General features: G+C 26.5%; 1 protein-coding gene across 1 annotated transcript in view; it reads right to left on the bottom strand.

Moving 5' to 3' along the window:
- Window positions 1–24241, bottom strand: part of LOC100213566 (protein spinster homolog 1) — a 51051-nt gene that overhangs the window by 4275 nt on the left and 22535 nt on the right. The window contains exons 7-9 of the mRNA XM_065808276.1: window positions 11068–11398; window positions 9005–9070; window positions 3402–3500 (exon numbers count right to left, since the gene is read on the bottom strand). Coding sequence (XP_065664348.1) covers window positions 3402–3500; window positions 9005–9070; window positions 11068–11398 — 496 coding nt within the window. The remainder of the gene's footprint in view (window positions 1–3401; window positions 3501–9004; window positions 9071–11067; window positions 11399–24241) is intronic.

Raw genomic sequence — 24241 nt, 5'->3', positions numbered from 1 at the left:
TTTTTTATAGCGAAAGAATCATTAAAGTATGGAACTCACTTCCTGACCATAGTGAACTCGCCTTCACTGTCAGCATTTAAATCGAATTTAAAAAAGTATGATTCAAATTGTCACACAGTCTACTAACTTCGTTTTTTCACATTTACTCATATTGAATTTTGTTTTTTTGTTTTTTAGTGTTACATTAGGGTAATTTTAGTAATTACCTGTCTCACCATGATTATAGAAATTTAATAATACCATTTAAATATTTACATAGCAAGCAAACAACGTCATGTCAATGTCTAAACAAGGTTGAAATTTTTAACGTCGGAACTTTCAAAGTCGCTTCCACATTAATTTACCATTGATAAAATAACATTAAACAATACTATGTCGTTTCAACGTCGGAGTTTTCTACGTCGCTTTCACATTGATTTATAGTTGAGTTTATAGTTCAAAAGTCAATTCATAAACGACGTGTCTTTTTAATTTCTATTTGATATCAAGGCAGGTTATTATAAGGTTTTGTAAAAATAAAAATGGCCGCCCAGCAAAATGTGCTTTTTTTTATTGTACTTTATTAATTATTGTGTTATTTAAAAATTATTCGTAACTGTATATAATATTTTACTTGACATTTATAAAACTATTTACAAGTTATCGCAAGCATATTTTAGAGCTTTAATTACAAGCATACATATTTTTTTGTTTCTAATCAAAGCTAAAAGTGTTAAAAAAATCAATAAATTAGGAAGAGAACTCGAATTAGTATTGATATATATATATATATATATATATATATATATATATATATATATATATATATATATATATATAATGTTATATATATATATATATATATATATATATATATATATATATATATATATATATATATATTTATATATATATATACACACACACACATACACACACACACACACTCAAAGATAAATGAAAGAGAAAGAGAAAATTAAAAAAAAAAACATTTTTAAAATATAAGAAAAAACAAACAACAGCAATAAACAAAGTAAAAACAATACAAAGAATTCAAATAAATAAACTAACTGAAGAGAAGAAAAATTAGACAATAACACAAAGTTCAATAAAAAAAAGAATTAACTAAAAAAATTATTTTTTTAGTTAATTCTTTAAATTATTTTTATATATTGTTTTTATTGTCATGTAATTTTGTATATTGTTTTAATTCTCCTGTATTTTTAGGTTGTTTGTTTTACTATGTATTTTTGTGTGCTGTTTGGATTGTTTATTTTTTCAAACATTCTTGTGTGTGTTTATTTTATTTTGTGTATTGTGTTTATTAGGCATTGTCACGTATTGCTTATAATATCTTGTTTTTTTTTGTTTAATGTTTGCATTGTCTTATCTTATTATTATTTTTTCTATAACTATATTTTTGTTATGTTTTTTATCAGTTTTGATTTTTTAATAGTATTACTTTAATGTTAAATATTTTTTTCTCATTTTTAATCTTTTTGTTATTGTTATTTTTATTATCACTATCATTAGAATTATTATTTTTAATTATATTATTATTTTTATTATTTTCTTGTTTTCTATTTAAATAATTGTTTAATAATTGTCATTGTTAGTTTTTTCATTTGCTTTATCAGTTTGTCTAACATTATACACATAGCTATTTGTGTTCGTAAAAACTTATAACTTATTATTTTTATCATTATTATTTTTATTACTGTAAATGTAATCATTATTATTATCAGTAATGTTTTTCTGTATTTATATGTTGTGATTTTAATGTTTATTTTTGTAAATATTAATTTTATTATTATAATTATATTTTCATTAGGTGTTTACTTAATATTAGTAATATTACTATTTGTAAACAACTTTAAAATGTAACCACCAACTATTTCAGAAATATATTGATTGGTTATATATTAGGGATGCTTTGATGCCTACTTTTGGTAGATACTGATTGGTACAGGCCGATGCATTGGCATCAGCCCTAAATTTTAAACAAATTATACAAAGAGCAGACAAAGAAACTCATACATAATTAGCCTTCCGCTTGAAGTATGCACCTCATTATTTAAATGGAAGTAAACGGAAACCCTACAAGCATGAAAAAGAAGATGAAGAAGTTAATAAAAGGAGGTGATAAAGAAAATCAAAAACATGATACCTGTAGAAGGTGACATTGAGTTAAACAAAAACAAAGATATTTGTGAAAATAAAAAAATAAATTAACCTCATACCCAAACTTGTAAAACATTTTTAAAATACATTTTAGCAAATTTTTTAAAAGTGTTATCTTTCGAAAATGTTTAAAAAACGTAACATAAGTTCAACCTTGTTTTTTGATGTTGAACCAATGTTGATTTTCAACACTGCTTTTTTGTTTCCAAATCAACGTATAAATCAATCTTTGTACATCAACGTCAGTTCAACGTTATTTTATAGACACTGAATCAATGTTGATACTTCAACAACGATTTTTCATTTCCAAATCAACGCTTCAATCAACGTTCTCAAATCAAAGCATTTTCAACATTAAATCAACGCCAAAATGCTTGCTAGGTACATTTAATATATACATACACTCAATATACAATTATATACTTATATATAAGTAGCAGTGAAAAAAGACATCTAGAAAAAGGTCAAGTGCTTTGTGCACCATAGATCTTTGGTATGTACTCTTTCTATTTCTAATAATAACTTTGTTTAGCTTAATTTTAGCTTTTCCTCTTCTAATCAGATGCCTTGAATTAGTTGCTACAAGAAGTTATATATATATAGATATACATATATATATATATATATATATATATATATATATATATATATATATATATATATATATATATATATATATATACATATATACATATATATATATATATATATATATATATATATATATATACATACATATATATATATATACATACATATATATATATACATATATATATATATACATATATATATATACATATATATATATACATATATATATATATATATATATATATATATATATACATATATATATATATATATATATATATATATATATATATATATATATATATATATATATATATATATATATATATATATATTATAGTATAAAACAAAAATCTTTATTAACTAATATAGATGCTATTGTTGTTACTTTTTTATAAACTAAATTAGCTGTTATTATATCTTACTTTAGATTGTTTATATTAAAAAGCTATTAAAAAGTATATTAGCTCAGTTCATAAAAATGTCAGTCATAAAATATTTTTAAAGTTAAAAGCAGTTATAAATTCACAATTAAGCAGCCTTCCTCTCACAAACATTCCTATAAAGTTGTAAACTATCAAAACAAAACTAAATTGAACCTTTTTTAAAATAGAAAATTTTTTTTTTCAAAAACAACAACAACTTACTAAGCCAACCACAAATGGACTAAAAGCATCTCCTAAAACATGTATTAGAAGTATTTGAAGAGCTTCAGCAGTAGACCGACATTTTGGTGGCACAACATACTAAAAAAAAGTCATTTGCTCATTATACGAGAAAACATTTTTTGATTCTTACAACAAATAAACACAAGAACAAAAATACAATTAGATAAAAAATGCAGTTTTGGTTTGGCACTATTTGCATTCAAATATATACTAAAAAAGTTATTTAATGGATAGTTACAAATAGTAAATACCTCTGAGAAGTCTTAAGTAAATACCTTAGTCTTAAAAAAGTAACTAAATTAGTAACCTTATTGATAATTAAACAACATCAGCAATAATAATAATAGTAATAACATTGATATTAATGATAAGTATGAATTAAAACAACAACAACAACAACAGCAAAAACAACAACAACAACAACAACAACAACAACAACAACAGCAAAAACAACAACAGCAAAAACAACAACAACAGCAAAAACAACAACAACAATAGGAAAACGAAACATGAGTAATAGTAATAATACTAAAAAATTTAAAGAAATTTTGCAATTTAGGAAGAAAAGAGAAAGGGCATCATTGCAACATGCATCTCTAAATAAATTTTTTTTAAAAGCCAGAAATAAATATGAGTAAAAATAGTTAGAAAACTACCTGTTAATAGTCGCTAAGTGTCCACATGACTGTTAATAATCACTTAGTGTCCACCTGGCTGTTAATAGTCACTTAGTGTTCACCTGACTGTTGATAGTCAGTGTCCATACACTAACTATCACCCTTAATCTGGGTACCTAGATTAAAAATACAAAATTTCGAAAAAAAACTTAGTCAAGACCTTGTTGAAAAATTAACTTATTACTACATCAAATGCAGTCTTATTTTAACATCCATTTTTAAAACTTTGTTAATTTGTTAAATGTTCTTTAATAACTTTGTTAAATGCTCAACTTTGCATGATTCAATTTATAATTGAATAAAGATCTTTAAAAAAAAACCTAAAAAAAAAAAAATGAATTTAAAGTAATAATAGAGTTCCATTCATATTTAACATCTATCTAAATCAATCCCCTTTAGCTTCAGTAACTCAAATTTATTTTTAACTTATAAAAGAAAACACATTTTTGGCTAAATAAATGTGAGATATTTAAGTAGTTTTACTATTTGTAACTATCCATTAATAATATTTGTTTTCAAAAACCATTCGTTTTGAAACAAAAGTATTAAATTAAAAATAATTTTTAACAGATTTCTTACTGAAAAATGTCTGAAACGCAAAAATCATTTATAAAATAGCATTTATAAATAATATTTGTGATAACAAAGTTGCATTATTATATTTATATATTATATTTTTATTGTAACATTTGATATATACAATACTATTTATTATTTGATATATACAATACTATTTATCATTTGTAGTAGTATTAATAATAACAAGGATGAAGACAAAAGCAATTGGTGTGAAAAAGGTAAAAAACTCATAAAAAATTAAATACTTTTTTTACGTTAAAACTAAATAGGAATCAAAACCAACACTTAACACAAATTAAAATGATTTTTGAAAAGTTTTAAAAAATTAAAAAAGTCAGAGCAGAAAATAAAGGTTACCATGGATACCTTTAAAAAAAAAATATTTTGAGACTTCCCTGCTTTGCACAAATATTTTATATAAAACAGAAACACAAACTTGCCTACAGGAACATAAACTTCATATTCTAACAAACAAACTTGCAGTTTTACATAGTGTTTCTAAAGCTCTCAGATCTCTTTTTTTCTTTATTTACAATTTTATTATACCATCCAAGTTTATTAAACAATGCTACACATGTCACCTAAGATCAAGTGTTATGAATAAAAGATAATGCATAAATACATTTAACGTTTAAGTGAAAAAGCAATCTTTTAAAAAACAAATAGTTTGTTTGTTTAAAGATTTTCCATTTAAACTCTCAATGTTAGAAGATTGAGACAAAAAAAAATGTTTTTCAACTTTGAAAAGTCTTGACACTTTTTAATGTTTGATCAAATTGAAAAAACCTCATCCCTTTTTGTTTTGACAACTGTAGTGCACATCACACAGATTGGCTCTAGCACTGCTGTTATAGCTAGTACTAAAGTTGAAAAACTTTTTACTTCTCAATCTCCTATTTAAAAAGATAACTTTACATTTTCCAGACAGTCCTAATCACTAATCTTAATTTACATCTTGTCTCTAACCCTACCTTATTAACTATCCCAAGGAAGTAAATTTATTTGCAAAACGCCTTCTCTTGAATATGATGACCATAACCAAGCTTGTGGAGTCAAGCCAGAGGCATGTTGCTGCTATTTTTTGGTGGAGCCAGAGCTGCAAAATCGACCGGCTCTCAGCTCTTGTGTTTTTTAAAGGAACAGAATGTATGTTTTTTTAACAGTTGACAAATATTATTCATTCGTTGTTTAACTAATTTGTTGAATGAGTTATTTATTGAACTAGCATTATTAGTTAATATTTTTATTATCAAAACGTAATAAAAATATTAACATATTCAGAAAAATACTATCCTGCAATAGCATTTCTTAAAATGCTTTATTAAAAAAAAACACCAAATAAATTATATATGGAAACATTCTTACAATATTACATATATTGTTTTATATTATATTTTTATACTGATATTATGCTGTTAACTATTTACGTGGTTTAATGATCAAAGGTTATTTATAACTTAAAAAATTATACTACCCTTGGGACGTAAAAAAGATGTCTTTTAAACGTTTTAATTGTCTTTTGAACATTTTAAACACCCTTTGAGTGGTTCAAAAGACACCTTTTTTTAGGTATCATGCCCACTGGGTAGAATCAGAACTAGAAATCCTAGTTATGGGTTAATAGTATATAGAAATAAATATACATTTACCCAAAACATTTTTTTTCCAAATGTATTATGCAGTAGTAGAGTAATGATAGTAATATAATTTTCATGTTTATCTTGTAAACGTGAAAGTTGTATTAAAAAATGAATTGCTGTTATTGGTTTGAATATGGGTAGGCAAATTTGGTAAAAAAAAGCAAAATTTACAATTTTTGTTCATAAAGTCCGAGAGCCGAAGCCAAGCCCAGTATTTCTTATGAGCCAGAGCCAAGCCGTTTAAAAAACTTTCAGCTCCACAAGCCTGAACATGACATTTTGGAGTAACAGAATAACCTATTGCTAAACATTTAAATCTGGCTACAATTGTTAATGTTATTTTTCAACTAAACCTTTCTACAGATTTTTTAACAAATTTCTGTCACAGTATTATCAAAGTGTTCTCCAGAACTCTCTTTAATACTTATTAAACTATTTAAAAACTCCTTCTTAAAAAAAAATGACATTTGCAATTCTTATATTTAAAAATTCTTTTAACTTTTAACCAATCAGAATTTTTACTAACGTTATTACTAATATATACTGTTCTGTTATTAGCAAATTGCTTGAATCTTTATTTAACAAATTTTTAATACCTCATAGTTGCAACAACTTGATGACTTGATGACAAACTTTCTGACAATCAATACAGATATTATTCTTCTCATTCTACAGCTGATTATGACTAGCATACCTAACTTAATAGAAAGCTTTAGACATTTTAATAGCAATAGCCCTAGCCTCGTCGCCTCCATCTAATGCACAATAAAATCTTTCAGTCACAGCAGTCAGCAAGTCAGTTACAGAATGAGAGATCAAAAACTATATTGATTGTCTGACAGTAAGTTATTTGACTCAAGATGAAATGTTAAAAATTTGTTGATTTGAAGACTCAAAGACCTAGCTAATAACAGATAGAGGACTGATCCGACAATAGTTGGAGGGGTTAGAATATTCTTTAGAACTTTTAAAAACTTGATTTAATTGTTGTGATGCTATTTTCCAGCAGACAAGAAAACGTGATTCAGTCCAGCACTTACTAAATAGGTTAGAAAGATTAAAGAGAGGTTGTGTTTTAGACTATGACTCATTGTCTGGACCACAAGCTGTAGAAGAGTTTCATTGAGATAAGACTTTAGCAACGGAATCTGGAGTTTTTCGAATGTCTAACAAAAGGTTAACCTGTTTAATTGAAATGGAAGCAAGAAAATGGCCATAAGATTCAAGGGTCAAATTAGAAGAAAATTTATTTTTAAATAGTTCTGCCTCATCCTTGGGTGAGGCAATACGATCAGTCCAATGAATGAGAGACAGAATGTTAGATATATTTTATTTAAGATTTTTTAGAGATCATTGCATTCAGAATCACCTAAAGGTGAAACTGAACACAAGCTAGGGTCAGAGACAAAACAAAAATTAAGGAGTGAAGGTAAGTGATTAGGGTTTTCTGGAAAACAAGACACAAAGTTAACTATCTGAGAAATATTGAGAAAAATTAAGTTCTTTAGTGCAAGCAGGGTCAGTGATGTTTGAGCCAAGCTACTAAGTGTGATAAGACTTAAAGTCACCAATAACAACAATATTGGTAGAGGGGTAAATAGAAAGGACATGTTCAATATGATCAGAAACTTCTAAAACAACTAAAAGAGTACAGTCTTGAAAAGAAGGAGAATGATAAAGGACAAAGAGTGAAAAGGTGTTAAGCGAAAGCGCATAAAAAAATGATCAAAGGATTCAAACTTGATTTCAATCTTCAACAATCAGGTGAATTGATGCGAAAGTATCCCCCCCCCCCAACCAAACATGTGACTATTGGGGTCTTTGCTAACCAAAGGATAGTACAGTAAACTCACGATTGTTCAAACTGGCACTTATTCGAATTTCCCACCTATTCGAAGCAAATTTCATACCCTGTGAATTTTCCTTAACAAACTCATGCAAATATCCATCAGTCATTTGAACAGCAGTTATTCGAAATTTTATTTATTCTAAGTAATTATTACTCCCCTTGTCAAACACCCCATCAGTTATTTGGATTTTTTCTTCGGCTCAAGATACTATTGGATTGCATTTCGAAATATAACTTTATCGAATGTAATCAAAATATATGTATGTATATAAAAAGTATGCAAAACCTTTTTTAAATTCAAGTTGTTTAAAACACTCTTTTATTCCTATCTTAATCTCTTTTTTGTTTCATCAATCAAAACACTTGTGCAACACATCATTCAGCAAAATTACATTTTTTTAACTGCAACAGTTTCTTTATGCTCTAAAAACATTATTCGTTTTTTTACTATTCATCAATGGTTGCTTGCAACCTTGTTAAAAGAAAATTTGTTTAAAAAAAATTTAAATAAATTGCTTAACTATAAAGCTTGCATATACTTTTAAAAGATAATTTTTGCAATCTAAATAAAAAATTGTCTTCTCTGTTGATTATTGTTTAATATTGTATAGACAATTTAATAGTTTCTAAAACATTTAAATTGTGTGGAATTATATGCAGTAAAACCTTTTTCTGATTTTAATGATTTTATAAATTTTATTAAATTACTTTTAGTGATTTTATAAATGTGAAATATAAAATAATAAAGTTTAGCTTTATTTTTGAAATTTTAGATTATAAAATATTAAATGTTACACAGAATTAATCACAATAAATAATAACATTTGCATATCTTACCAAAAGCAAATCTCCATTTGGACACCAATTCATGCACATTAGAATGTTTCCAATCAAAATGAATGCCTTAAAAATTAAGCAAAGGAAAAAATTTTGAAAATATTAAAAAAAACAAACAAATTTTGCATTAGATGGAACTTTAATTAAAACTCTACATGCAACACATTGAATATTAACAAACTTTAATTAAAACTCTACATGCAACAAACTTTAATTAAAACTCTACATGCAACACATCGATATTAGCAAAAACAACATAGAGCGTTATTCAAAGAAAAAAAAAAAATGGAACATATAAAACATAAATGAAAACACATGGAGCATATAAAATGTAAATGAAAACACATGGATCATATAAAACATAACTTAAAACACATGGATCATATAAAACATAATTTGAAATAACAAGCAATAAAAAAAAAACATGAAACAAAAACAAAACAAGCCACAAAACCACAAAGCAGCATGTTATTACAATGTTTGATGATAAAACAATGACATTAAAACTTTTTTTGTTTCAGTTGTTTAAAAACAAGTTCCCATGATGACTGTAACATTTAAAATACTTTGGTCAATAAATTTGGAACTTTTAATACTTTTTTGTTCACAAGATACTTAACAACTTACAAGATAAAAAATAATTCACAAGATACATAACAATTCACAAGATACATAACAATTTACAAGATACATAACAATTTACAAGATACATAACAATTCACAAGATACATACCAATTCAGAAGATACATAATAATTCACAAGACACACAGCAATTCACAAGATACATAACAACTCACAAGATACAAAACAATTCAGAAGTTACATAACAGTTCTATGTATAGCATCATCATTTGATGATACTATACATAGCATCATCATTTGGTGATACTTACATAGCATCATCATTTGATGATACTATACATAGCATCATCATTTAGTGATACTATACATAGCATCATCATTTGATGATACTATACATAGCCTCATCATTTGATGATACTATACATAGCATCATCATTTGATGATACTATACATAGCATCATCATTTGATGATGCTATACATAGCATCACCGGCCTTCAACTCTCGGAATGCTGACTCTTTTGGGTTTTTTTTGTGTCAATATGGTGGCGCTGTAAAAAAAATTCAAATTGCATTCGAGTCTTTCTGTGAAGTGTTGCAACATTTGATACGTTTGAGCAGTAGTCACTGGCGTTGTTGTTAAACTTTGAAGTTGGTGAATGATTGGAGTTTGATACTGATTAAATTTTGAAGATGATGAAACAGGCTCAGTTGAGGATGATGAAGCAGGCTCGAATGAAGAGGATAAAGTAGGCTGAGATGGTACTTGAAATGTTTGAGCAATTTGTAATTTTTTAGATAAATAGCAAAGGCTATATTTATTTGCGCTTTAAATAGTTAATAACTATTAATTAGTTTAACTGCGCTCATCTTAATGCATAAGTGTGAGCAATTAGCTCACACTTATGCATTAAGATGAGCGCAGTTTGCTCTTCCCCCGAAAAACATTTAAATTGTTTTTTTACTTATAACTTTTTTGCGGAACTAGCAAATTCAATTTTGAAATGAGAACCTTGATTGTCATAAAATTTTCTAAAAAACAACCTTTTTTGTTTAGTAAAATTTAATTTTAGTTTTGGGAGTTTTGAAGTAGATTTTTTAGAAACTTTTTTTTTTTTTTTACGAGGATGAGAACTTTGAGGTTTGCTAAGGCAAAATTAAATTTTTAAAAATTTAATTTTGCCTTAGCAAACCTTAAAGTTCAAATTTTTAAAAACGGTGCCTCTCATTTTTAAAGATTTTTTGTTTTAGCTTTGAATAAATGCAAAAGAAACAAAATTGCTAAAATGTTCACTTTTTTTATGTTTACTCTTACCCCAGTTTACTCAGGTTACTAGGTTTACTATTTTATTGCCTAAATACTTATGCACTATGTGTATACAGGCCAAAAAATATTATATAAAAAATCCATACAAGCTTAAAGGTACCTGATAAAAACATTTCATACACTTTAATAGTATATTGAACTAAAATAATACATACCCACATTAAATACTGATTTTTGTCTGCTATGTACAAAGCAAAAAAGAGGAAAGGGATTGCTCCTAATATTCCATAAGCACACACAAGTGAGTCAGCTTTTATGTTTGTTTTTTTCCATCGACGAGCTATTTCTGCACCAATGGCAACTCCAACAACTCCAGCCACAAATGTAATAATTCCAAATATCCAACTAACACTTTGAATTGTATCTTCTTCATTATTTTTAAGTTTTTGCAATGAGTACAGTGCAAAATCTGGTGCCCACCAAGCCAAGGCACCAACAACAAAGGAAATACAAGTAAACCCAGCGGTAGACCATAGAAAACTGGGGCTATATTAAAAAAATAAATGACTATAAAGTATATAAATTTAAAAAAACAAAACAAAAATACACAAAAATAAAATATGAAACTGTGTAAACTAAACTCTGATGCTGATGACACAAAACTTGCAGAAAACACACAAAATGGTATTATTGAACTTCAACAAGATATTAATGACTTAGTAATGGAATTGTCAAATTCAACAAGCAAAAAATTCAACAAGCAGAAAATTCAGCAAGCAAAAATGTAAGATCAAGATCATAGGAAATAACATAAATTTACAATAAATGAGTTTTGGTGTATACAATAAAAGATAAAACCTTAGCATATACAAATGCTTCGGTGTATATAAGTATGGAGGAGATATATGAGACGTACATTTCTGATCTACAAATGATCTGGAAATACAATTTAAATAATGCACTAAATAAAGATAATTAAAGCTGTGCCAGATCAAAACCATTTTTAAATAACTAGACTTAACTCTCCATTCATTGGTTTTTTCAAATTTGAAATTATCGATTAGGGAATCCACAGTAGTAGGACAAAGATAAGAGTGCAGTAGGACAAAGATAAGAGTGCAGTAGGACAAAGATAAGAGTAATGAGCTACTAGAATTGAAATTGAGGTCACCAAGAAAGCTTACTACTGTTGAAGAAAAATAAATAAATATGCAAGTAATATGGTCAAATATGTAAAAAGCATGATATTATAAATTTCCACTAACAACAGGCTTGGTCAGAATGTGGGTGCAAACTCTATTACTGACCACACATATAATATTAAGTTGTGACAACTTGACCAGGGCTTTTTAGATGTTTGAAAACATTCAAACTTATGTATGTTTCCATGTATGTCCGAAAAATTAGGTTTCAACGCGCTAAAAAAATAAAAATTAACTTTGTAACATTAATCTTTTGTAATCAAATGTTTTCAGCTTTTAAACAAAGAGTTTCATTTTATTGATTGTTTAAAAAAAAATTAAATCATAAAAGTACTTAAAAATAAATTGACTTCATTAATTTTTTTAAAAATAACTTATCTAAAAGGTAGATTATCTTTTTGTTACCTTTTAGAATCTATCAGAGTAATCAGTATGGATGTTGCGATGGAGTTTGATTTTACACCTGGTCATAAACTTTGTACAGATTGTTGAAAAATGTTGTATTTAAAAAAAAACAAAGAAAATCACAGAAGCAATTTGTATCATAAAGATTTTACACCTGGTCATAAACTTTGTATCATAAAGATTTTGTATCATAAAGATTTTACACCTGGTCATAAACTTTGTACAGATTGTTGAAAAATGTTGTATTTAAAAAAAAAACAAAGAAAATCACAGAAGCAATTTGTATCATAAAGATAATGATTTTACTGAAAATAAAATTTTAAAAGAAAACTTTAAATCAAATATTAATAGCCTTGGTTGCTCACCTCGAAAACTAGGAGCTTATAATAACAGGGTCAGCAATTCAAAGAGAAACATGAATAAAATCCATAATGCAACCAAAAAGAAAATAGCATCTGTTTTGGGAGTTTGTGATGTGAAAGTACACAAAACTTGGACTCATTAATAGAAAAAAAGAAGGAAAATCTAGTAGTGAGAAAGTAAAAAATAAAGTTCATCAATTTTACCAACCAGATGAGTACTCTCAAATGTGTCTAGGTATGAAACAGTATCTTCAATTCAAATTGGTGGTAAAAGACAACATTTTCAAAAGAGACTTCTATTAGTTAATATAAAATAACTTTATTTAGAGTTCATTAAATTATCCTTTGACATCAAGATTGGGTTTTCTAAATTTTGTGAACATAGACCAAAGTGGTGTATTCCTATTAGAGGTGCTTCAGGTCTCCATTCAGTATGTGTTTGTTAGTACAACCAGAATGCAAAACTTCAAGCTTTAAAATGCCAGACATTTTAGACTATAAAGACCTCTTGACATTAGTTTTATGTGACTTAACAAATCAAGACTGCATGCTGCACAGTTGTGATAACTGTCCAGACACCAACACACTAAAAAAGTATTTTACTGCTTTATTTGATAAACACAGCATGGAAGAAATCACCTTTAATCAGTGGCAAAAAGCCAATAAAAAACATGATATAGTTCCACTAACTCTTCCAGTAGACGATTTTATTGAAAAAGCTTGTCAACAAATAGACCACTTAGGAGACCATCATTATATAGTCAAAAATCAATCAGCATGTTTGCAGGATCTAAAAATAACATTACCAAGTAATCATATTTTAGTATTACTAGAATTTGCTGAAAATTTCAATTTTTTAAATCAAGATGCAGTAGATTTCGATAGGAACAACAGTCAAGCAAAATTGTATGTATTTGTTATTTACTATATGGAAGAAAATAAGATTAAATGTAAAAGTGTTTGTTTCACCTCAGATCATTTGCACAACAATACAAACTCAGTTCATTGTTTCATTTATGAAGCAATAAAACATTTAAAAGAGTTGATGCCTTACTTTAACCATTGCATTTATTTTGGTGATGATGCAGGTTTACAATACAAAATTTATAAATGAACAATATCATAAAGTATCTGCAGAATAGCATTTTTTTGCTACATCACATAGAAAAAGTGCTTGTGATAGCGTTAAGGGCTCTGTCAAAAGACTTTTAGATAGAGCTAGTTTACAATCACTAACAGATCCTACCAGTTCACCTGAGAAAATGTATGATTGGTGTAGACAAAATATCTAAGGAATATATTTTTAATACATTCCAAATGATGCAATTGTATTAAATTGCATAAAGTTTTTAGAAGAATGTTATGCTACTTGTTCAACAATTCCAAGAACAAGAAGCCATTGTTTTATACCACAATCATTAACTACTTTACAGGTGAAGCAGGTGTCATTTGCCAATATGTATACTAATGTAAATATTTCTACAATGTTTGCTTCATAATAATATTTTTATTACATAATCAACTTGTGCATTGTGCTAACAAGTCAACTATTATAACTTGGTATAAGTTGTAATCTAAATTTAAACATGGTAATCAAATAAGTCATAATAAGTTTTTACTTAATAAACTACATATAAGTTTTACACACAGTCTTTTTACTGTCTAACATTAAAAACTAAATGTCACAGGTTAAAGGCACTTCATACATCAGACATATAATCAGACACATTGTGTGAGAAGAAGTGTTCAATTACAGTTTTTTTCTAAATTCTGGGCAAAAATGCGCATGCTAAAAAATGAATGGACAGGGGGAGAGGGGGCAGGCAGAAGCAAGGGCTTTTTAAGAACTGAGTTTAATTCAGGGTTAAATTAAAAATTATTTCTAGTACTGATTATGAAATCCTTTTAAATTTCTGCATAATTTATATTACAGTATGTAATATAAACTAAAATTACAACAACTCTATAACATAATTTTTGTTGTTTATATAAATTGGGTTACAAAATCAGAACAATAAAATTTATCTAAAAATGCGTTTTAGATAAATTTCATTGTTCTGATTTTGTAACCCACTATTACCCACTATTTTTTTTCTGAAATCGCAGTAATAAAGTCTATTAAAACAGTAGGAAAAAAAAAACTTATTAAAATCAGTGTGATGCTAGGTTACCAGTGGTTTGAAATGGAGATACATTTTCTTAAGTTTTAGCCGCAGCCATTTTTAGAAGTCCATAATTTTTTACTGAATTATATCTTATCAGTAAATTTCTAAAAGTTTAAAAGCCTAGGTTTATTAGGTAGCCATTATGGATAAAGTATGAAATTCAAAAATTTAATGTCAAAGTTTTATTAAAGTAAGTCTACAGTATACAATAAAGAAATAAGGTTTTCTAAAATTTTGTTTTTAAAATATAGAGTTCAAAGTATGAACAAAACATGTTGTGAAGGTAAAATTTCCCAGAAAAATTTCCGGTAAATTTCACAGAAAATTTTGAAATTTTTTTTTACTTATTTCTATTATTCTTTAAAAAAGAATTTTTTTAAAAGGAAAATTTACCCTCTCCACTTTAAAAATTACCGGTAAATTTATCTGTAAATTTCAATGGTAAATTTTGAATCAATATTTACCAGAAAATTTACATCGCTAAAACCAACCCATCAAGTTTCATCAAAATCTGAGGTGGTCCATGTTAAAATTCTAAAATTTTGGTCCATTTGGTATGGAATGACCCAGTATGCATCACAATTTATCTTGTTTTGTACATAAATTTTCACTCTTGACAAATAATTTGTTTGTTTTTAAGGTTTAATTAATTCTCTACATAATCAAGAACAAATAAGAGCCATATTGTGTAATTATAAAAAGTTATCACTTGACAAAGTGATAACTTTTAGTTAGTGGAAATTTCAACATGGACCACCTCAGATTTTGATGAAACTTGATGGGTTGGTTTTAGTGATGTAAATTTTCTGGTAAAATTTGATTTAATAATCACACAATATGGCTCTAACTTTTTATCAAGGATTACTCAAAATCTTTGAGTAATCCTTGATAAAAAAAACTTCTTTAAATTTAGTTCTAAAATAAAGCAGTGTTAACACTGTTAAATTTAACTTGTATAAGAATTTTGCTAATTACAAAGTAATTACAAAAGTCTTTTGAAGAAAAACTTTTTGACGAAAAACTTTTTGAAGAAAAAGTTTTTATACATTAAATGAGTTTTGTTTTAGTTACTATTCATAAAAACTAAAAAATTTATAAAATAATCGTTTTAAGCACTTTGCATTTCTTATTGTTCAATGATGCTAAAAACTTATTTAATTGAAAAGTTCATTTGTTTAGCTTTCTATTGATATATAGTTTGTCATGCTTTTAAAGAGATTTACTATTTGAATTTTAATTAGTTGTCAATGTTATGCCATCTAACTTTTATTCAAAAAAATGTGCAGTCCCAGCAAAAAGATTTTTTTTTAAACGGCTGGCAGCAAAAGAGTTAATCTTATGAAAGTTTAATTAACAGCATTTATTTGCTAAACTTTACATCGGGTACAAGTATTCTCGAAATTCTTATTTAGTCATATAAGAAGATATTTAATGAAATTTATTCTGTAAAACATGTATTGCTTATTTTATTTTATTTTTAAAATTAAACAATTATTGGTCAAGATTGCAAAAAAAAAAATTATCAAGTAAATTTTAAAATTGAAATTGTTTAAAGAAAAACTTTTTATGTTCAATTTTGGTAGTTTTTTGATTTGTAATTTTAACAAACAGGTTTTGATGTAAAATACTTGCCAAATACAACATAAATTGGGAAATACTAAATGTAACATTTTTTTTATTGTGCGCTGCAACACATTGACAATTTTAATCATCATCTGTCTTGAATTATAGCCATAAAACATTAATTATTGCTTTAATTAATAATAAACTGTCTGTAAATTTGTTAAGTGTAAAATCTATAAATATTTTTTAACCAAAAATTCAAGAACTCAGCAAATATCTCTAATAAATGATGTTGTTTATCAAAATTCTTTATTAAGTAAAAATTTAAGAACTTGTAAGATGTCATTTCAATAGGTGATTCAGAATATATAATAAAGTGATCAATGCCTTTTTTATATATTTATTATATTTAAGAGTGTATCATAAAAATCTTAACTTTATTTGGTTGGTACTCAATAACATTCTTTTGTTTAGCTTCCTCTAAAACTTATAGGAACGCCATACGATATTATTATGATAAACAATATTGATTCAAAAAAAGAATTGATTTAAAAAAAAAATCCTACAATGACATCATATACTAAAACTCTCTGGAATTAAACGCGCTTGAATAAATTATAAAGTCTGTAGATTGCGGCACATATTTTAACGACTTAAAGCAACTGGCTAACATGGAGACAGTAAGGTTTGAGTAAAACAACAAAGTTAGTTTTTCTTGGTATACCTTTATTATTTTGTTTTATTCAAAAAAATTCAGCTCAAACATATTTTTTTATCATTCTCTTTAATAGGAATACAACTTGTTTTGGCACTTTGGGATCCCTTTAATTAAAATATAAAATTATTAAATGTATACTTAGTTTGCAATTTGGATACTGACTATAGACACTAGGGGTCTGGTGCATTTCCAAATTTTTTTAAACATTTTAAAGGCACTGCTAAAAAAAAAGATTGCTAAAATATTTCTATAGTAACTCAACACTTCTTTTGTTTATCTTACTTAAGAAGAATTGTTTTAAATGTTTTAAACTTTTGCAAACTACGCATGAAATAGTTATAAAAAGTTTTTTATTATTTTATTTTTTATATAATTGAACTAGTGTTAGTTTTATTAGAAACTTGTTGAATTAAACCATAAGTACATAAATAAAGAATTATATTATACGCTTTGATAAATTGAAGAACATTTGTTTCCTTATTAAATGATCATTAATAGTAATTTGTTACTTTATATAGAAGAGTTTTGCTTAATTTTATAAAAAAAAATTATAAAAGAGAGAAGTTTAGAAATTATTAATTCTAAATGCAATTTATATGTGGTAGTGGTGTAGTGGTAGAGCGCTTGCTTCATAAGCGAGAGGTTCTGAGTTTGATCCCCACCACGTCCCTGGTAGTACCACGTTCAGCTTGTTTCTCAGCGCAGCGGCCTTGTTTGTTGAGGTTCGTGTTTCAGAGTTATAGAGAGGGTTATAACCACAATTAAGTAGCCTCCTTGTCTGTAGTGGCCTTCTGAGCCTTGGGGAGGCGAATTAACAAACAAGCAAACAAAAAACAAAAACAAAAAAAATTGTTTTAGTCTTTTTTTTCTTCAGGAATTCATTTCTTTTTTTAGTCTCCCATCATTCAAGCTTTTTTTTGTGCATTTTTGAAATGTTCCAAAACAGACGTGGTCAGATATAGAGTGTAATCACACCCGCTTTCCGACCAAACCTGTTACAACCAGAAATGCTATACGACATGCTCATAGATATTTAGTTATTTAATAACAAGGATAGTATGTATCTTACAAGTAACAAACATATTTCAAAAATTCAAAAAAGAAATTAAAAAAAAAATCTGTTTGAACAAGAGAATTTTAGTCTTCTAAAATTCTCTTACTAAAATAATTACGAAAATAAAACTTTTAATAAATAAAAAAAAGAATTTTAACACTCATAGACAATAATTATAAATTTAATTGCAGCAAGGCTCATAATACCCAGTGGAATAGCGAGGAACTCCTGAAATTCAAACATAGATCTAACTACAGTAACAATATCAGATTTTGAAGATAATGCAAGCAAGGAAGAAAGTTTTATTTAAATCGTAAACATTTTGAATAACTAAATATTTTTTGTAAAGGTGTTATTTTTTTTTAATTAAAAACAATTTCAATATTCTGTTGCAAATATTAAACCAGTGATTACTGCAAACATTAAATCACAAATTAAATTATAAAAAATTTAAATTAAAAAAAATAAATTATTCTCCTGTTTGTTCGAAAAAAAAATTTCTAAAAAATAACTTTAACATATACTTAAACTTATGGAAATGTAATTCATCTTATTAAACCAAATTTTTTCTCTCACTTATATTATATATTTTATTGATAAACAATTAGAACAAAAATATTGCATGAAATTGCGCAATATGCGCAATATGAATTGCGCAAATATGAAGTTTAAAGTTTAATGACGATGTTTTAATTTATTAATTAATTTTAATTTTAATTATTACGATGTTTTAATTTATTAATTAATTTTAATTATTGACTTTGTTTTATTTTAAGCGCATGTCATTAATGTTATAAACTGTATAAGACAGCAATAAAACAATGCCACGAAGTTGTTTTATATTAACAAAAGCTCTTTTAATGACAAAACAACTTCGCAGTATTGTTTTATTGTTCCTTTAAGGCTTTTTCTAATGACAATTTAACACTCTTTGTCATCAGCATAAACAGGGGTATTAAATAGTTTTCTATAACTATTTAAAGTGGTTTAAGTTTAAATAAATTAAATAAAATTAAATTAAATTAAATAAAGTAATATTTTCATTTTTACTTTTACTTTTTTTAAGTATCATGTAAAAACATTACATAAAAACAATGATTAAAAGTAATATTGTAATAGTATTAAATACGTTTACACTATAATACATTATACTATATTAGTAATCCTTCAGTTAACCGGCATAAAATTATTTTTGCCCTTGTCACAATTACATTTGAAACAACACACTCCTCCACAAATAAAAAAATAGATCATGTGAGAGCAAGGTTTAGGGTGATGAACATCATTGTTAGGATTTTAGAGTTATGGCTGGTCTGAACGAATTTAAGGCAGGGGTTAGATTGTTCTGACTTGATATTTAACCCTAAAGTTTAACCCTGATCCTTTTCCTTAAACAAACATTTTTTTTTTACCTTTGGAAAAGTGCATTAGAGAGATGTATAAACCCTGTTCAGACCTATTTGTGACAAGCACAAATAAGAAAATAAATAATTTATTTTACGCCGCTTAACTGAAGGATTATTGCCAAAACATAGTGGAAAATTAGAACAACAAAATAAAAACTTGATTCATAAATCTGATTAAAAAGAAACTTCATATTGACATCCTAATGACTGTTATGCCAATTTTTGTCTGGAACATGTCTGAGCTAGCCTTTAGAACCAGAAGATAATATAAATCCTATGTATGAATATTAAATCTATCATAGGTAATTTGAAGCATGGTTGGGTTAGCTAGATTTGGTTCAGGGATAGAATTCTTTATGCTGGTTACTAGTAATATGACTAAAATACATAGATACGGCTACATACATAATAGCTGTTTCCACAAGAGAATATGTTTGTTTTGGAAACATGTCTGAGCTAACTTTTAGAACCAGAAGATAATATAAATCCTATGTATAAATGTTAAATCTATCATAGGTAATTTGAAGTATGGCTGGGTTAGCTAGATATGGTTCAGGGATAGAATTCTTTACACTGGTTTCTAGTAATACTTGAGTCTATTTTAATGGAACATGCAATACTTTACTTCACTGACCATAAGTATGTGTGTGTATATATATGTATATGTATGTATATTTGTATGTATGCATACATGTGTATATATATGTAAAAATATAAGTTTTAAGGTTGTAATTTTTTTATATATATATATATGATTTTTCCCCCCGCTCTACGTAGTTTTTGACGTTTGACTTGTAGTGGTTTTGTTTACTGTTTTCGTTGTTATTGCTATAATTTATTCAAAACCTTTTTTTAATTGGTTAGCAACATTCGATCTAGGTATCTATGGACGCGTTAAACTCTGTATGGTTTTGTTGTTTTTATAGTGATGTTGTCTTTATCTTATATCTCCTATCAATTTATATGTATTTATTTTTAAATAGTGATATCTCTATGCATATGTATATTTGTGTTAAGGTAACTTAAACATTTGTATTACTTATATGTTCTGTTTTGTTTTAAGTATACTTTAACGATAAAATTATTGGCGACTATGACTGTGTATAAACTTTTTCTTCTTAAAATAAATCTGTGCTTATTCTGAATATCTGTTCATTTTTCTTTGTTTTTATTAGTTATCCTCCTATATATAAAATTTTTTTTCAATAGAAATGTTTCATATTTCTCTGTGGGCTTTCATTGCTCAGTCTAGTTCAAGCACCGCAGATTACCTGTATTAAATATAACAAAAATGATAGCAACAATATCAATCACCAAAATTAACGAATTAGATAAAATAATGACAGTAATAAAATAGACAGTGCTAATGAAGACAGATCTGATGATGAAAACAAAAAAGATGACTAAATAACATTACACAACAGGACAGTTGAGGAACAAACCCATGATGTTATTATATAGCTGTTAGTATTATATATAACAATTATATTATATGAGTTAACATTATATATAACATATATAGTATTAAATATAATACATTATCTTATATACAGCTATGAGTTATACAGTTATTATGAATTTTAGTTATTAACTGGCTCACAGCTTAAATAAGTAAGCTGCAATCTCGAATCGCAGCTTACTTATCTAATCATCATCAAAGAGTAAAAATAAGTGATCACACCACTGATTGGAAATATAGACAAGCTGGAGTACTTCAGGGTAGTGTTCTCAGTCCAATCTTGTTCATTCTCTTTATTTTTGATATAAACACCCACCTCCCACCTGAAACAATTCTCAAAAAATATGCTGACAACATCCTGACCTACAATAAATACGATATAGTTCCTGCCATCAGTCCATTGCTGATGGCATCACACATTGGTCTGTGGCCAATGGAATGAAACTCAACAGCTCAAAATGTAAAGTCATTAGAATCAATGCTCAGTGCTCAGACACTCATGCACTACCATCTCCCATACTCAATAAAACTGAACTTGAAATTGTTACAAATACCTTGAAATCCTGCTTAATGAGAATCTTGATTGGGATGAACAATGGATAAAAGTGCACAATACTATAAAATCAGTGCCATTTCTACTAAAGCGCCTTAAGCAAATCGAACACACTCAGTCCAACCTTCTACAAGTCTACAGATCTTAGGCAATTAGCCACATGATATATAGTGCCCCAATTCTTACCTCTTGCAGTCTTGTGGCAAAAAAAGAGACAACATTTCCACAAAAATGTCTTACATAACATCGGAGTTGATGCAACCAACTCAAACCGTTTCGATATTTGTTTTGACATTTTGTTTTGAATTACTATACAAGACCTGTATTAATATCCTTAAAAAAATCCTTGCTGACACAAACCATTTGATAACCACTAAATTACCTTGCACCAATAGCAGAAACCCCAACAGATTGCCATTTACTCTAAACACTGCAATCACTACTACCTATCAGCAATCCTTTATTCAAAAATATTTACATATTCTTTGTGATGGTGTCAGTGACCCCAACCTCCCATGAAACATTGGCAGCTACGCTGCCTTTTCAACACATTAATAGCCGGTTCTTTTTCCTGCATTTTTAGTTAACTTTTACTCAATTGTACAATTTTAATTTCAAACTTTTACAAATAATGAATTGTACAATTGACAAAATGGTACAATTCATTATTTGTAATGCTAATCAATTTTAAATAAAGATTTATAAAATTAAATTAAAATTATATATATATATATATATATATATATATATATATATATATATATATATATATATATATATATATATATATATATATATATATATAAATTAACTTAAATTAAATGTATTCTGAAATAGATTTTACATTTCATGGAATATTTACATATAGTACAAGTACTAATTTTAAGTAAACACCATAATAAGAAACTAAAACACCAAACTAAAAAACAAAAAACACAAAAAAAAAAAAAACACAAAAAACACACACAAAAAAAAACAAAAAAACAGTACAATACTTAAACGAAAAACTTTTGGAATAATAATTAAGTAAGAAGTTTAATAATTTAGGACATAATTCAAATTTCTTTTATACATCTATCTAGAATAAAGACTTTTATATACCTAATTAAAATATAGCAAAAAAAGAGAAGTAGATTATAATAATATACAGTAACAACATTGTAAATAATGTTGTAATATAAGTATCGGTAATAATAATAGGCAATAATAATAAAAACTCCAGTTATTGGTAATAATAATCAAAATATATATATATATATATAGTTTATATATATATAGTTTATATATATATAATATATATATATTATATATATATATATATATATATATATATATATATATATATATATATATATATATATATATATATATATATATATATATATATATATATATATATATATATATATATATATATAGTTTTATAAAACTATATATATAACATAGTTTTTATAAAACTATATATATATATATATATATATATATATACATACTTTTTTTTTTTTTTTTAAACATCTTCGCTTCCAACAAGGCTGCAAGCAGCCACTAATTAAAGTTGGAAGTTACTAAAAGAGAAAAGATGAAGATTGTAGAGCAAGATAACGATTGACAGACGACTTAAAAGATTGCAAATTATATGAATCGGGAAAGCAAGATGAAGAAAGAGAATTCCAAAAAACTGATCTTCGAACTAAACTAGACAAATAAGCGTTTTTGGAGCACTTAAGAACAGTCGCAGAAAAAGGATGACACTTAATTGAATGATGAGTAACACGAGAATGAATTTTAGTAGATGGCACAAGAGACACTAGCTCTTTAGAGCAGTGCCCATTATAGTATTTGTAGAAATAGAAAGAGAAGCAACATTACGACGATATGATAATGGTTGGAGGTTGGCTGCAAGAGCAGGTCCAACTATGTTTACAATGCGTTTTTGCACCTTGTCTAAAAGAGAAAGGGCATCATTAGAAGATCCGCCCTAGATATGGCAACAGTATTCCATACAAGGCCGGATTTGAGATTTATAAAGATAGAGAATAGAATCCGAAGTAAGAAAGTGACGAGCTCTATAAAGAGATGCAACCTTAGCAGATGCTAATTTTGCAACAGATTTGATGTATAGTTTCCAAGAAAGAGTGGAAGTAAGAGTTAATCCTAGAAGATGAAGAGTAGGTGACTCATCGAGTACATCACCATATATACACACATACACACGCACACAAATATATATTTTATTTATTTCAAAATAAGTATAAAGCCCATATAAATACAAGTGTACATTAAATAACCCATGTCCTAAAATGTTTATATTGACGATTAAAAAATAATTAAATATATATATATATATATATATATATATATATATATATATATATATATATACATATATATATATATATATATACATATATATGTAAATTATGTTAGTGTATTTTACAAATAAAATGCTCAATGTTCTTAAAGAACAGAGCAATAATAAATGAGTAAAAAACACTTATCTAA

This window comes from Hydra vulgaris, chromosome 10, assembly GCF_038396675.1.
Source record: "Hydra vulgaris chromosome 10, alternate assembly HydraT2T_AEP".
Taxonomy (NCBI): domain Eukaryota; kingdom Metazoa; phylum Cnidaria; class Hydrozoa; order Anthoathecata; family Hydridae; genus Hydra; species Hydra vulgaris.
This window is presented reverse-complemented; position numbering and strand designations above follow the sequence as displayed.